Source organism: Entamoeba invadens (assembly GCF_000330505.1).
Source record: "Entamoeba invadens IP1 unplaced genomic scaffold scaff_1105074724875, whole genome shotgun sequence".
NCBI classification, from domain to species: domain Eukaryota; phylum Evosea; order Mastigamoebida; family Endamoebidae; genus Entamoeba; species Entamoeba invadens.
In genome coordinates this window covers 16,501-34,275 of record NW_004440107.1, presented here as the reverse complement: position 1 = coordinate 34,275, position 17,775 = coordinate 16,501, and the positions used below count along the sequence as shown (strand labels likewise).

General features: G+C 28.2%; 3 protein-coding genes across 3 annotated transcripts; all 3 read left to right on the top strand.

Annotated features, from left to right (window-relative positions):
* Positions 1-13,991: 13,991 nt before the first annotated feature.
* On the top strand, positions 13,992-14,354 carry EIN_028620 (hypothetical protein; the record flags this gene model as incomplete). Its single annotated transcript, XM_004253800.1, has 1 exon — positions 13,992-14,354. The coding sequence occupies one exon, from the start codon at positions 13,992-13,994 to the stop codon at positions 14,352-14,354; it is 363 nt and encodes a 120-aa protein (XP_004253848.1).
* A 51-nt stretch (positions 14,355-14,405) lies between these two features.
* Positions 14,406-16,139, top strand: EIN_028610 (M protein, serotype 12 precursor, putative; the record flags this gene model as incomplete). The annotated part of the gene is made up of 5 exons (XM_004253799.1): positions 14,406-14,447; positions 14,568-14,786; positions 14,899-15,181; positions 15,409-15,760; positions 15,965-16,139. The coding sequence occupies 5 exons, from the start codon at positions 14,406-14,408 to the stop codon at positions 16,137-16,139; spliced, it is 1,071 nt and encodes a 356-aa protein (XP_004253847.1).
* Positions 16,140-16,214: 75 nt separating this feature from the next.
* EIN_028600 (hypothetical protein) lies at positions 16,215-16,949 on the top strand (the record flags this gene model as incomplete). Its single annotated transcript, XM_004253798.1, has 3 exons — positions 16,215-16,314; positions 16,553-16,639; positions 16,750-16,949. 3 exons carry the CDS (start codon positions 16,215-16,217, stop codon positions 16,947-16,949), a joined length of 387 nt encoding a protein of 128 aa, XP_004253846.1.
* Between the last annotated feature and the right edge of the window lie 826 nt (positions 16,950-17,775).

Genomic DNA, 17,775 nt, shown 5'->3' with positions numbered 1-17,775 from the left:
GATAAACGATTATCAATACAATCAATTGTTATAAATGACTTTCACATTATAACTATAAAACACGTTTCCAATAGATTGATAAATTTATTTATTTAAAAAAACAACTTGTTAAACAAATAATAAAATATATTTAATTTTATAATTTTGATAATAGTTACTATTTATAGACTAGATTGAATTTGATTGATCGGTTTTTTTTCACTCGCGATTTATCCTTAAAATGTTATGAAGTGGCAGCTCTAGAGCGTTCTTTTTGTTATTCAACAAACAAAAATTACATAAAACTTAAAACCAAAATCGGGGAAAATGTCTTAATCAGAACTGCGCTAATTATATTTTTTTCAAATTTTGTTCTATTTCGGGCTGTAAAAATTGACTCCCAAAGGTATATAAAGAGGTGGAAAATTTTTAGTAAAAACCGCTTCTAATATTTTAATAAAAAAATAATAATATGATTATGGTTTTTTTTGTATAATTTATATTTCAACTTTTCTTTGTTTTGATTCGAAAAACAAGGTTTACAAGAGCATTTCTGACTTGTTCAAGATGCCCATGTTTGTTATTAAAAGTAATAAATTGTTTTTTATGTAAAGTAAAGGCCGGATTTGTCGAATGATAAAGAGATGACCAAAAGTGACTAAAAAAACTGTTCTATAAGGTTTAAACAACCAAAAAAAAATTAAAATTTATCAAATAAAGAGACAAAATAAATTTTTTATTAATTGTTTTTTTGATTATTTACAGAAATAAAAAAAACTCAAAAACACTAACCCACGAGTGTAACTTTTTTCACACCCCTTTAACTTCATATTTTTGATTTTTTAATTGTTCATTCCTTCAAAAACGGTAAAAATTAAAATTTGCAAAACTATAAATATTAGTCAATTTTAATTTAAATGAGACATTTTTTTAAATTAATTTCAAAAAAGCTAGACACCCTGGAACCACGGCTCTAGTAAAATGTTATAAATTACAGTAAAAAATTTATTTTTTTTAAGTTGTAATGAACAAAAGTTCACTCTTGCTTGATTCTTTCGGAAACAAGTCACAGTTTAATGACAAAGTCAGATCAAATTTTTTTGAGATGTCTACAACTAATTTTAATGATAAAAATAATCATAGAATATACAATTTAACGGGACAGTTAAATTGTATATTTTATCAAATGAAAATAAATCTTCATTGAAAACAAATTATTTTTAAGTTATAAGTTATTAAATGTTTTATGAATAATTCAAAAGTTTGAATTTAAGTTGTACAGTTGACCAAATAATTATCAGAGACTAAATAATTTTAAAAGGATGTATTTCCCGTTAATTACCTTGTAAATGACTAATTAAAAAAGTGAAAAAAAGGTACACCAAATAATGCTAAGAAACCCATTTCTATTTTTAAAAATAGTTCTTGATTATGGTTTTAAAACTATTTATCTTATTTCTTACAATTATTTGGTCTCTGACTATTATTTAGTCAACTATACAGTAAAAGGAAATAAGGGGATGCTAGAAAAAAGAGGATGCTCGTAACTATTGGTTATTTTATGTACAAAAAATAAAATGTTCAAAAAAGTATATTCTTAACACTTCTAAAAGTTTGATTGATTTACTGTATTTTTATTTTTATAACAATAAGAATAAAACCACAACATTTAGTTGTTGAACAATCGAATGTTCATATCTTTCATTTTCGATAATTCTTCTTCGTTAATTTCCAAATGTATATTGATGTTGACTTGACGATTGACGAGTTTACCAAAACGTTATAAGTTATATGTTTAATATTCATTTTCAATACAATCATAACCATATAGCACAATGAATAAATAATTATATGCATTGATATAAGCAATCATAAAAAATTATCAGCTGTAATGCTAAATAAATAGGAGTTGAAATTAAACAAGTTTAATAAAATCATTTTTTCTGTAGTCAACACACAACACTGTTTTCACAATGAAAACATTTTCTTTGTAATGATTTGAAGAAGTAAGCTTGGACATCACCTTGAATTATAAAACTATACTTCCTCTTCCAAATAATATTTTAAAAGTTTGTAGAAGTGTCAATTGAATTCGTTTACTCATATCGTTCTCATGAAGTACTATAATTTTCCACCACTTTTTCTGTTCTATGTGTTAGTTGATGTGGACGTATGATTAAATATCTATTTCATAAATAAAATAGACCCAATACTTAAATAATCTCTTTAAAAGCACAAACGGGTGATATTGTTCCATTTGATTAATATTAGTTCTGAGTTTCAACTCCATTTATTAGTTTGTTTAAAATTTTTAAAAAAATATAGTTTATATTTAGTTTTAATTCAAGACCTGCATCCCACTTATATTACTATTTTTATAACTACTATAAATTTTAATATTAATAATTATTTAAATAATTAATAAAATGAAAAACACTAAAATAAATTTATATTTAGATTAGCATCCGCCTTTTTCTCAGCATCCCACTTTTTCCTCCTACTGTACTACAGATACCTGAAAAACCAACCGGCACAGAAAAAACGACCGGCAAACTATAAAAATAATTTCTAAAACCTATTTAATAGTTTTTTAATGCAAAATTTGAAAAAACAGGACAAAAAACTAAAAACTATAATATACTATAAATTTATGGTTTGCCGGTCGGTATTTCTGTGCCAGACTATTTTTCGAATATCTGTATTTTATCTAAAATAAATATTCGTTTTAAATTGTTCATGAAAAGTCTCCATTATTTACATTTTTTGGCACACCCTGAATTAATTTTTAAATTTTTTTCTGACGATTTTTTTATCAATAAAAATTATACCTCAATGATTTAATAATTATAAACAACAAAATTTAATAATATACAAATGGTAGTTCAGCTTAATCGCTACTCGATGATGATCGTTTCCAAATACTTTAGTTATATTTTTGATTATATCAACATGGTTTAAAAATTGTGATTATATATTTAATATGTATATATTGTACAATCTATTATAATTATTATGATAGATAATAATATGATCTTATTTATTTAATATTAATATAATTTGTAAATGTTTGTTTGTTTAAACTCAAATAATTAATTATGTTTTTTAAGTATTATTAATTGTGTACAGGCAGTAAAGTAATAATATGAATTTTCTATTGATTGCCAAATAAAAGGGTTTTTTATTTTTATAAATCGCCTTTTAATTGGCTAAAACAATCGTTCTCAATAAAGCCCTTGTTTAACGGGATGAAATTGTTCTTTTTATTATAATAAATATGGACATTTTTTTATTTTTACTACCAAATTTTCAATTTATGAATTATAAACATTAGTTATTTAAATTATTATTTAATAATAATCATAAAAAACCCAAATTACAAATAAACTAGATTAAAACCATCAATTAACTAAACTTTACAAACCACAAAGCAAATTCCATAAATTCCACTTCATCATAAATCAAAGAGTTTTCAAGGGAGTTACCTTTTGCCAGTTTGTTCAACACCCACATTATTCTATAACCACATTCCCAAGACCCCCTTTGTTTTATAGCTTGATATATTAACAACTTTGTATCACCAAAAGATCTTCTGATAAATTCCAATCTTTGTTTTGAAAAGTCATTTAACAACGTATCGTCTTCTTGTACATTGATCAGCAAAGAATAATAATACAAAGCACTCCAGCCATTGCTTGTTTAACAACAAGAACAACGCCCAATGATTTCCGTGTATATATAGGTATCCCAACAATACAAAATTTTAATAAATATTTAACGTCTCTACGAGTAATCAATTCGATGCCTACGCATGTAAAACATTCGACGTTGTTGTTCAAATCAGAGTGAATACTTTCAATATATTTATCAATTCTCTCGTCATTCAATCGGTCAAGCGTTATCAATTTATCATCAGACATTGGAGTATTCTATTTATCAGTAATTAAATATAATTTATAAACAAATTTGTTGAATTGTCTTTTTTGCAATTTGGTCTCTCTTTGTTCCTTTTTTTATTTAAAAAAAGCTTGATATTTTTAATCAATCGGTTTTGTTTCTTTGACTTCGTTTTTTTTTCAATTTTTAACTTCTTTTCTTCTTTTTTGTCAATTGACTTGACTTTTTTTAATTTCTTTTCAGTTCTTTTTTCTTTCCTTTTTAAATTTAGTTTATTCTTGGATTCAATTTTTTTCCATCATTTTTTTATCTCCAGAATCAACTCGAATTTTATTTTGAACTGATTCTGATTCACGCACTGAAAAGTTGACAAGTGCTCTGACAATATCTCCTCGTCTATATAGTTCCCGGGCAAGAAGGGGGTTACAAAGGCAGTAGTAATTACCATTACAACATCTAATAACATCAACACCTACTTGTTTGAATGTGCTGATAACATTGGTAATGGCTTTTCATAACTGACTAAAATTTCAACAAATATCTTTGATTATTTGTTCAACCTCCTTTGGTTAACTAAGTCATCAACAAATGATTCTTGCCTGTACCTAGTAACCAATTGTTGATTTCATTTTATATTTTCAATTATAAAATCGTTTTTTTATAATTTAAATAAAACTCTGTTTTATCGCATATATTTTTGGAATAATCAGATTTTAGCCAGTTAAGTTCTTCTTGTTTAGTTTTCAAATAATCAGTTCCATCTGACAAAATTACTGGTAAAGATGATGGTGTTGATTGTTTGGTTTAGACTTCATTAATGTTCATTTCCAAAATATCTGTACGTGCTCGGTGACTTTTCTGGTTGCCAAATATTCCAACGTCGAGCATTTGAAGAAAGTTTGTTGTGTTCGGAATAAAGTGAATTACTTGAATGTTGTTTTTGGCAAGATTGTCGATGACACTTTTGTCATTATGGCTACAACAGTTGTCCAAAAACAGAATCACTGTTCCTTTGTAATTGTGAATAGCACGGAGTTTGTTTACTTCCAAAATAAACACGTTATCGACCCATTCTTTGAAAAGTGTATTAGTCAAAGTACTTTTTTTCCAAACATAAAATGACAATTAGTCTCATCATAACCATGTTGATTTAAACATGAACTAATATGTCTTTTTGGGATAATGAAAGTTGGTTTTAACCGATAACTTCTTGCATTAATACAAGTAATATGAATGATTGTCTTGATTGACTTGTCGGCTGCACAGCGAACTTTATCCAACTTGACATTAAGTGTAATAAACACCTTAAAATTTTTGTGTATCAATAAATTCCTGGTGTCCACACTCATCCATATTAAAAATAAAGTTTGCTGTTTTTCTTCCAATTGTTGAATCGACACTTTGAAAATAATCAACAATCGCTTCGGGTGTAACTCCTTATCTACTTTTTTCCACAACAACAACTTTGACCAGTTTCAATCCCAAATGATTCATTTTGTTGTATATTCCTTGTTTTGTATAAGTTATACCAAAACACTTTTCAATATATGTTTTTATAAATGTTGCAGTTAATGCCTTACCAAACTCCAATCGATTGATTATCATTTCTTTAAGTTGGTTTTCTTGTTGATTTGAAAGTAAATTTTGTCCACCGACGCTTTTTGTATTCCAATTATTTTGTTAATTCCAACATCTTTGAGCTGCGACAATCTACCCGGTGATACTTTAAAAAGAGTACTCAAGCTTTTTAAATCAAAAATAGTCCCAGTTGTTTTTTGTTTGTGTTATTTTATTGTTTGTATTCGGTTATTATAAACCATACTTGTTGTTGTCTCGAACAAGAATTAATTAAAAGTCGTTACTCGAAACAAATTTGCAAACGAAGGTATGAATAATTAAGATGCTTATTTTGTAAATAATGGAATGCTGACCATTCTGTCATCTCATAAAAAGTAATCACTTGTGTTTTTTTACTGTTGTTAACACTCCTATTTGTTTTTTTTTCAATTTAAATAATTCATCATCATTTAAACAGCTTATTAATTCCTTTGATAATTCATTATCAACTACAGGATGCAGAATAATTACTCGACAAAGAATAAATTGATTGACAGAAACATGATTGGCCAAAATGCCTTAATAATGATTTTTGGTTAGCTGTTTTAGGTTTATTTTTTCGGGAATTACCACTCATTCTATTTTTAAAATTAGAAATTACTTGATAAAGACTAAAAACAGCGTTTTATTTTTATAAAAACAAAAAATGAAACTGAACTCGATTTAAAAACGTATTTTCGAACAATTCGATTCTGGATCTCCTCCAATTCGCCAATTGTGAGTTTGAAAGGATAGAAACTCTAGTGAAGCGTGTCAACAGGACTGCCGGAGACTTGGTGATTTCATGGTATAATACATGGAAGTTGTTACAAATATTGACAATTTGATTTTTTTGTATGGAATGTGTTACACCGAGTTTCCCGATAACTCAATTTGCTATAACAATTCATTGATATGACTAACCAACACCGTAGTTTCAACGGAAGAAAAAAGCTTTTTTATTCTTCCTTTCAATATCAGATACGGAAACTGTCGCTATTTCATCGGGCAGAGCAAAAAGTCGTTTAATATTTGCTGCATTTGAAAATATGTTTGAAAACGCACTAAACTCTTCAATTAGACGACTTCTGGTGTGTTTATAAAAGCACGGCAAGTGCTCATAATGTCACAAAGCTTTCACTTTATAAAGTAGAAACAATTGCCTCAACGTGCTCTCTTCCCGAAGATAATTTTAATAATTTAAATTCATTAAGAATAATGAATCTTCACAAAACACAAAAGAACATTTCCCGCATTCTAAACAAATTTTTCTGTAAATTATGACTTTTTTGTTGCGTTGGGTTTTATTTCTTTTGTGACTTTCATAATTTCCTCTCCATCTTGACGTGGTTTTTTCACTCCACTTTTGGAGAGTTTTGAACACATTTCAAATTCCAATTATTCGGTTATGAACTAAAGAGACATTATATCTCAAGCTTGGTCAATATCATGTCTAAAAAGAAAGTATAAAACAACAGTTTTTATCGGATTGTAAACTGTATTCCAAAACTCTGTACCGTTTCCAAAATTTATATAAACCCTTTGTCCTAGTTTCCCGTTATTTACTATTTTTTATTTGTTTTATTTTTTATTTTCCTGTTTGTTGAACCAACAACTGTACACAGTTTTAAACCCTTAAAAATCAATACAGTTTCAATTATCGAACAAAAAATCTGGAAATCACCCAAATAATGGGTAAATCTTTCCCGATTTTCCAGGTTCGTTATTTGGTCAGTGGTTTATTTTGTGACTAAACGTCAGTAAAATTCTATCTTTCTAACAAACACAAGATAAACGACAATATAACAATAAACCAATGATGTAATGAAGGACATTATTGCATCAAATGATACAACACTTAAATTAATAATAAGTTTTTGTTTATTTCAACAATTAAAAAAGTTATCGATAACATAAAACAAACATTTAAACAATCAAGGTTATTAATCAAAAGAGTCTTAAATAAAATAAACAGTTCAAAAATTAAAAAAACTTTTCAATTGTATAACCTTAACCAATTTATCTTCTCTCAATGCTTGTTTTACTCATTAGTACTTTTCATTTTTATCCAAAACACAACTTGGTGATTCTGTAAACATGGACATTTAATTATAAAGTTGTGTTTAAGTTTTTTTGGCAAAAATTGTGTTATGGTAATTAAAATTTTAATCCCAAGTTTGTTTTTTATATTTTTCAAGTAAATTTTTGGTGCAAGATTTATTTGTCAAGTAAAATTTAAAAAAGTCGGGTTCGTTATTTTGTTTTTTTCGAGTAAATATTTATAACAAAAATGAGGGTTAAGCAAAGGAAAAATTATTTAGAAATTATTTGTCTAAAAAATCGGGCATCCCAGTACAGAGTTTTGAAAAACAGTTTAATTCTTTTTATGCTTTTTTCCAAATAATTTTCAAGTTATTAAAATCAAGCATTACCGTTATAATTATTACTCAAATTCTTACTTATAACAAAACCAAGTTTATGGTAAAATAACTGAATTAATTTATTCGAGAAATGTAAACAAAATCACCTAATGATGGTTCTCAAACCTTAATAATAATTACTCTGAAAATTAAAAATAGAATTTTGTCATCCCTATTTTCTTTGTCAAGTGATTTTTCAGCCTTCTGTATTTTCATTATTGAAATAGTGGTTTTTATTATGTTTTTTTGTTGTTCTTAATTCAAATACTCAACAATGTTTTATTTTTTATTCATAATCTTGTGATTTTGTTAATTTGACGCTCATGAAAAAAAGTAGAAAAATATCATTACTTATTACCTTTATTTTTGACTGATTGTGTTCTAGTTTCATTACTATTTGATTTTTCAAGTTTAAACCAATCAATAATAGATTTAAACTATATTATTGAATAATAATTAAATAATAAAATGATGCTTTTTTATTATTGTTTAATATATCATAATAAAAATAAAATTTAAAAAAATTAAAAATGGATCTAATTTTTTTTGTTTTGTTGACTAAAAAATAAAACCCGAAAAACAGTAAAAAACGACGTGAAATTACAGAATTATTCTCAATACCCTTTTCAGTATTCAATTGAAAATTTATACCTTCACTTCACTGCCTGTAAATTTATTGTTTTATATAGTAAACTTAATTATTTATTAAATCAAAAAATAATTTCCAAAAAATAATAATATTTTTTATTCATTATAATAACATTTAAATTAAAAATAAATATAAATTTATATTTGAATAATATTGTTCTATTTAAAACTATTTTAATTGACATAAAGAATAATAATTATTCAATAAATATTTATTGTAATAAATCAAACAAATAAACTACAGTGCATTTAAATATAAAAACAACATAATCACTTTTCTAATATATTATAACAATCCGATTGTCTTTTATTCTAAATGCAAATAATATTTGTATTTTTTCAATACAATTGAATAACATCAACTTACGTAGCGTTTTTAAATCTCGAGAGATTGATTGATATAACATAAAAAACATAACAATAAACACAATAAAACCACATTAAAAAGTGATCATTTAATGATTAAGTAATTAATTCATTTGTAACATTATTTTTCATTGGTCATTTATTTGTGTATAAAATAATAATGATTAGTAATTAATATCAATTTAATATTATCAAAATAATAAAAGTTTAAACTAAAGTAGACAATCTTAATCTTGTTCACAATTAAGCAGGTATTTTTTTAATATTTGATGATATAATTAATATATATCCACATATTTCGACACCCAAAGCAACTTAAAAATAAATGTAGTTATTATTACAATTGTTTCTTTGCAATACTTTTTATCAAACAACACAAATTTTAATAAAAACAATGAAAACAAATAATAATGTTGTGATTTTATTGTTATAACATATATATATATAAATTGTCGATTTTGTGTTTAATAACAATAATGTCATATTTTTATTGTAAAGTTTGCAGCAAGTAAAACAGACATGATAATTAACACAAAAAATAAAACTATTACAAACATTATGTCATTAAGTATGATTATCATTATAATTTGTTTCAATCAACATCATTTTATTTGACTGGTTGTTTAAAATAATGATATTTACACATCAATCACAAGAATATGATTTAATAAACCCACTATTACTCTTTCTCGTTTGGTACAAACAACAAATATTATTATTGAAAAAGCGTTTAAAACAAAAAAATATTAAAAACGTAGATGAAGGTTTAATTATTAGTATGTAAATTTAAGACTTTTTAATGTTACAACATAATTAAAAATATTTACACAAAATAATAATTGTTTTTAATAGATAAAAATGTTAAAAAACACAACAAGTTAATATTTGAATATTAACTTGTTTTTGTTTGGCTTTTGATTCTCAGTATTGTGTTAATGATTATTGAATTTACAAATTTTTAAATTTTAATTTTTTATTATTTTATAATAATTATATTTTTATATATATTAAATTTATTATAATATATATACTATTGATATATTAGATCGAGTATGATAATAATTATAATAATACAGTATAATCTGGGTTTAATTCACTTAAAATATTTTGGAACTATCGGGTTTAATTCCACTTTTTTCAAGAAAATTATTCTAAATGATTTTTAATATATAAATAATTGTTGAAATTAACTTTCGGTAGTTTCATAGTTATAATATTTTAATAATTATTTTATTCGATCAAAAACAAATGATGATGGTAAAGGCTTTTTCATCGTCTCTAAAAATAAAGTTATTTTTTACTATTTAATATAATATTTTAATTAAAATTTTAATAAATGGGAGCTTGGGATAATATTTGGTCTGGTTCCCGAATTAAAAATGTGTCGATAATTCACCTCGAATCAGTGGAAACCGAGTGAGATGATAACCAAAAAGAAGGCACAGGCGGTCTGTTTGTGCACCCGTTTCACATACTTTCAATGTCCTCCTTGGCGCGGATCCTTCTAAACCCCGTTTGCAAGGGAACCACATCAGCGTCCAAACAGTACGGACAAGGAAAGTGGGTGACATGGGGACGCACGAACAGTGACTTAAATGCGGACTTCCCTTAAAAATACTCGCGGCAAATACTTTGTTAAGGTGGTGGTGAAACAAGTGTGTTTAAATAAATAAAAACGAATAAAAACTAGAGTTTATATTATTTGTTTTTATTTATTCATTATTTTATAATAAGTAATTTATAATATTATAGTACCGAAAAATAGTTCCATAAACAAAAATAATGCATTTTTATCCAAAAACGAATATTGTGATTAATTTAGGTGAAACCCCAATTATTTTACATAAATTTAAACAAAAAAAACAAGACTATGATAATAAAACTCAAAAGTGTTGTTTTCAGAGAAAGGACGGACATGGGGACGAAGGACGGGAATATAGGCCGAAGGACGTCCTTTGTGATAAAGGATGTCCTTTCTGTATATAAGGATGTCTATTCTCTTATTTTCGTGTCCGCGGCATTTTTTATTCATTATCGAAACTATATAACAAAGTATATTTTTATTATAAATATACAATCAAAAAATTTTATTATTTCCAAAAATAAATTAATTCAAAGACAAAAACTATTTAAGAAGTAATTTCGTTATAAATTAATGGTTGTTATAAAAAATGTAAATTTAATTAGTTTTTCGAAGAAAACAAATCAAAGAACAAAGACGGACCCATTAAAACAAATAGATACTTCTGAAATTATTAAAGTAAGAGAAGAATCACTCCAAAGAAAGTACGATGTAACACCAAAAACAGTATTTGGTATGTCTTATTCTCCAAATGAAATTGATGAAAGTGAAGATGAATATGATATTGAGCAAAGCATCATGCCGAAAGCTGAGCGAAACATCGACACATCCAAAGGATGTGGAGTCCGCATCTGCGATGTATCCATGCCGAAGGCGGAACAAAATCCCGTGTTAAAGACTGAAAATTTGTCTGATATTACTTTTAAACATATTATTGCATTACAGAAGATAATAAACAAATACAATTTAAATGAAATAGATATGTATAACAATGTAACAAAGAAATCATTAGATATATTAATAATAATCCAAAAGTTAACTTAATCAATACAAAAGATTCAAATGCTACAATTTATATAAATAAATATGTATTTTGTAAAATTAAAGGTAAACAAACATTAATTAAGAAACAAGTTAAAATTACGAAAAATGATTTAAATAAAAAAAAGTCAAAAATATAGATGATGAAAAGCAAGAACAATTAGATTTTTACTTAATAAAATAGAAGAATTAGAAAACAATCATAATAATATGAGAGATGGAATTATTAATAAGATGCTTCCGAGATTAGAACATTATATTACTGTTAACACTTTAGATATTAGTAAATTATTTGAGAATTAATATATATATAAATAAATACTTTTATTTTTAAAACAATTATAAGTTCTGGTATATCGATATCATAATCTGAGTTTGAAGCTTTAATTATTTCATAATGATCAAATATTCTTGTTTTTAGAACGCTAATCAATTTGTTTAAAGCATATTTATCTGTTAAAGGATATGTTTTACTCCAACTTTCATTAGTTTGGTAATTACATATTACATTTTCATTACTTTGTAGAGTGTTAAGATAATCATTCAAATATTCTTTGAATCTTTTTATTCTTCTAATTTTAATTCTATATCCACATCTAAGATCAACAAATAATGATTTGTCATCTAAATCATATTTAACATAACCATCAACATTTTTATCATAATCAAGTTTAATTATCCCTTCAATCATTTTAAGGAAGATAAAAATTCATATTATAGTCGGGTGATAAAGGGGGTTAATTTGGGACAGAAGTAGTTAATTTGAGTAAAAAACTATAAAATATAATTTCTTTAACCATAAAAGTATTAGAAGGGTTTTTTAATTAACTACTTTGAAAATAATAAAAGAAAACCATAACTTTCTATTTTTGATATTTTTCAATCTTTGAAAAAAATGGAAGAAGAAGAGAAAGGAACCCTTGATGAAACAACCACAGGCAATCAACATAAAAAAGCAATTTAAATACAAGAAACCAATTTTGAAACTGTATTTCAATATATATTTACGATGTATATGGTTAAAATGCCAGAGTTTTATGAATTAACAACAGTGTCAATTTTTGAAAGTGTCAGGGAATCACTGAAAAATCATCATTTGTTATTTCAATCTTTCAATCTTTCGTTGTTGAACCATTCCCATTGAGAAAGGATAAGAGAAAGACCATTTTAACATTAAAACAATTGGAGTTGAAGAAGAGCAGAAAAGAAATGAAACAAAGGAAAAATTCTTTAACAAAACAAGTTTCAGACAAACCATAAAAAGTGCTGCGTTTTAGACTTCCACATTTTTTAAGTGAACAAATTGAGGTGTTTTTGTTTATTTTTGAAATAGAAATTTATAATTATTCAATTTATAATCATTTAAAATAAAAAACGATAATTTATATTATTAATTTAATTTTATGTTTAATTTGACCTTTAAATAGATTTTTTAAAAATTATAGTTTCAAAATTATATTTATCAAAATTAACTACCTTTGTCCCTTTTTAATGCTATTTATTACCCGACTATACTATAAATTTACCATAAAATTTAATTATTATAAATTTACCATAAATATTGATTTATAATTAAATTCAGATTACTGAGTTGGGGCTTCGCCCCTTCAGGTTTTCCAAAACCGTCCCCCTCGCGATTTAATTAAATTATGATAAAATATAGTATAAAATGGGTGCCCCCTAAATCCACATTATTTATATACTACTATACACTTTTTTGTATTTTTTTTATGAAATTTATTCACTGGGTATATATAGCTTTTCTAATAAACATTACCATTTATTATATTAATAATATAATAATATCAATAAAGTATTATTTATATTATTTATATAAATAAAAAAATTAGTAAATAAGTAAAACTAAAAAATTCAAATAAAACTAAGGTATGATGATATTGACAAAATTTGAAAGAACAAAAATACATTGAAACCACATATAAAAAAGACTTTCTTGGCTGTTCAAGGGAAGTTCATTTCAGAATTGTTCAGTTTGCATGTTGCCGGTGGTGATGACTTCGGAGCTTCGGCTGGTGGTGCCAACAAGGGCCAGAAAGGTGCCAAGTTTTTGACTGTGGGATCTAATTACAGAGAATAACTTGATGATCTTATGAAGAAATTGAGAATGACTACACCACACTATATTATCTGCGTTTTTTAAATACACAGAAGACAAGACGCTACTTCATTGACTCGACTGTCTTGAAGCAATTGAGATGCAATGGTGTCTTGGAAGGTATTAGAATTACTCGTCTTGGGTATCCAAACAGAATAAACTGCAACGAATTCTTGAAGAGATACTTTTTTCTTGGAACAAACATCAACAAGAAGACTTCAGACGCCATGCCAGTAGTCAAAGATTTCATGAAACTAATTTGTGAGAAGTACAAGAAACAAGCCAAGAGTTAACACTGAAAAATTGAGATTTGGCAAGACCAAGATTTTCTCCAAGGTTGGTGTTCTTGATGGAATTGAAGAGATTAGAGAAAACAGAGACACTGAACTTGTTGGTGGTCTTCATATATGTGCAAAAGCAATTTCACAATGAAAACTTATTGAACAGAAACTTGTTGAACAGATTGCTATTATTGTCATTCAAGACACCATCCACACTAAGTACCAATTCAGAAATTGGTTCAGATTGTTCCAAAAGGTATGACCAACACTTAAGAGAAAAAGAGTTGACGAGTGTTAATTCGCAGCTAAAGACAAAGAAATTGAAGCTTTTAAAGAAGAAGCTTGCTGAAGAAATTGCAAAGAGAGAAGTCGCTGAGAAGGCACTTTCTGAAATGAAAATCAAGAACGTCGACTTGGAAACTTTAGTTTAAAAGCTTAAAGAAGATATTGAGCCAAAGAAGGTTTCACTTGACAAGGCTGATATGAAGTCACAAGAAGACCAAAAACACATTGAGGAACTCAGAGTTGATATCAAGAGAGGAAAGGAAGACTTGAGCAAGTTAACCACTGAGTACAAGTAACTTGAAGCTGATAATCAAAGACTCCAAGACGGAATTACCGAACACAAAGCCACTATTTTTTAGAAGGATAGTGTTATCACTGAGTTGAACAAAGACATTGAAGATAAGGAAGGCGAAATTTCCGATTTGAAAAAGAAGCTTGAAGCCGAAGAAGACAATCCAAAGGATCTTGAGACACAATTGCACGAGAAGGAAGACGATATTGCCGATTTGGAGAAACAAGTCAAGAAGTTGCAAAACACCATTTCTGATGTCAACGCACAGAATGAAGACATTGACTCTGTTTGAATGATATTAAAGACGATCTTGCCAGTACCAAAAATGATTTGAAAAAGACTCAATTGGCTCTTGACGATACCGAGAAGAAACTCGACAAACAAGTTGCTCGAACAAGAAGGTCTCAGACGAGAGAGATGGGTATAACCAACAGTTGCAAGCTGAGAAGACCAAAACTGCTGCTTTGACTTCAGCCAAGAATGCAAGTGATAAGAAGATTTCATTATTGAACTCAGAGAAAGATGAGTTAGAAGATAAAAATAGAAAAATTGCTGAGTTGACGAAGAGAATTGAAGATGGTCTGAACGACTCTGATATGTTGAAAGCACAAAAGGCCGACTACGAAGCCCAAATCCAAGCGTTGAAAGATGATATGGAGAAGACTGAAAAGTACTTGGCTGGTGCTAAATCGAATATGAACCAAAAAGACGTTGAATTAAATAACTTGAATGAACAACTTGCCTAAACTACTAATAAGAAAGACAAGCTTGAAGCTGATGCCGAGAACACGAATAGAAAAAAGATGCCCAAGAGAAGCGGCCGGCTCAATTGAAGGCTGACAATGACAATTTGACTAAAGCCAAATCTATTGTCGATGCCAAATTAGAAGACGCTGAATGAGAAAAAGCTGCTCTTAACGAAGAAGTTGAAGCCGCAAATGAGAAGTTAAGAATTACTAAGAACGACTTGGGAAGAACTAAAGCCGAACTTGACCAACTCCAACAGAACTTTGACTATCTCAAGAAGAATGCCGACACTGATACTGTTGATAAGAAGAAACTCAATGGAACTGTTAATAAGAGTAATAAAAAGATTGAGGAATTGAGTGTTAAAGTCGACGAACTTACTGGTGTTATTACAAAAATAGAACAAGAAGTTGTTGAAGCCAACGAAGAGCTTGAAACAGTCAACAAGGACAAATTTGCCAAAGAAAAAGAAGCAAAAAGGTTGAAAGCAAAAACGACGAAATTAAAGAGAAGGTGAAGAACTTAGCGAATGACAAAGACCAACTTTCTTCTGAAAAGAAGAAGCTTAAAAACCAATATGACCAACTCAATAACTTGGTTTCAGCACACGAAGATGAGACCAACAATCTGAATGGTTCAATCAAAAAGTTACAAAGAGACTTAGAAGCAAACAACACTGAGTTGACTGAATTTAGAGACAGAACGGCTAAGGACAAGAAGAAATATAGCCGATTTGGAACAACAAGTACAAGACTTTGAAGATAAAGTTGGGACTTCAAATATCGACCAAACTGAAGTCATCAAGAGACACAACCAAATAGTTGATTTGGAGAACGAAGTTGCTGTGTTGAAAGATCAGAACACCCAACTTGATGCTGCTAAGAAAATATGAAAAAGTGGTGTATCGAACGCAACGAAGATTGAGAATTATGAATCACAGATTAAGGCATTTGAAGCACAAAAGAAGATGGCATTGGACGACAAAGCGGAGGCCGAGAAGACTGCTGCTGACCAATTTGATAGAAGAAAAAAAGACAAAAGACCAAGTCAAAGCACTCAATGCACAAGTCTCATCATTTAAAGTCCAAATCAGTGCACCGGCTTCTGTTTCTCAAGAAGAAGAGAAGAACGAGTTGAATGCAAGAATAACTTAAATATAAGCCCAACTAGATGAAGAAAGACAGAAGGCTGACAGTGCAGATGTGCTCGAAAGGCTGCTGATAGCAAATTACAGGAAGTCCAGTTCAACTTAGATGAAGCAATAACACTGAAGAAAAATTGACTAAAATGCGAATGACTTGACAGTCCAAGTTGAACAACTCACTGATGAAAAGAAGAAGAATGAGAAGAATTTGGAGGAAATGGACAAAATGATCAAAGACTTATGCCGAAGTCGACAAGGCACAGAGACAACTTGACACTGCAAATGATGATAAAGATGGCAATGAAGCGATGAAACAGAAATACCAAGACGAAGAACGTTAGAACTGAACTTGATCAAGAAAAGAAAGACCACGCCAAGACACAATTGATTAAAGGAAAGTACAAGAAAGATATAGCTGAAATTACAGTCAGAGCCGAAACCATTGAGAAGAACATCCAGATGGCTGAACAAGAGAAGGTCAAGACTGTGAGAGATTATAAGGCTGCTTCTGAAGAATTGATGAGAACAAATACTGAACTCGATTATAAACAAGACTAATTCGACAAACTTGAAGATGATATGTCTGAGATGAAGACTGAATTGGAAGCCCTTGAACAAGCTGCGAAGACTTATAAACAGTCGAAGAACACTTATGAGAAGGAATTGACTGAATTAAATGAACAACTTGATCTTTAAAGAATAACTGCCCAACAGGCTAAAGCACAGAAGAAGAAATATGCAGACAAACTCAGAGAAGTGATGGAGAACGAAAACGAATTTGGTGAATATAAGGAACAAGCTGAGAAGTCCATCAACTCGTTGACTGCTCAAAAGGCTGATTTACAGAAGGAACTTGAGAAGAAGAGAGCAATGAAACAAGAGGCTGACAAAGAAACTCAAAGACTTAGAACTAAAGTCACCGATTCAGAAGCTAAATTGGCGGACGCTGGTGCTATAGGAGCTTCCATTGCTAAATTGAAAGCAAAATACGAAACAGAATTCTAAGGAATCGAAACAGAAAAGGAAGAAGCACAAAACGCGGCTGTTAAAGCTAAGAAACAAGTTAAACAGTATGCCAGAAAGGTTGAAGAAGCTGGAAAAAATTTGCAGAATTTGAACAGAAGGAGTCTACATTTAACACTCATATTGGTAAGACACAAGCCGATTTGAAGAATACACAACAATCAGTCAGAGATGGCGAATTGAGAACTGCCGAGTTGGAAGATCAGGTCAGAAAGGCCGGTGAAGATCTGAACAACAAACAACTTGAAGTTTATCGGGTGAGTGCAATTACTTTTAAATCTAAGAACAATTCGATTCAAGTAAAACACAAAAAGACAAGGATAAATAATTATTATATTTTTGTTTTAGTTTTTTTAAATTA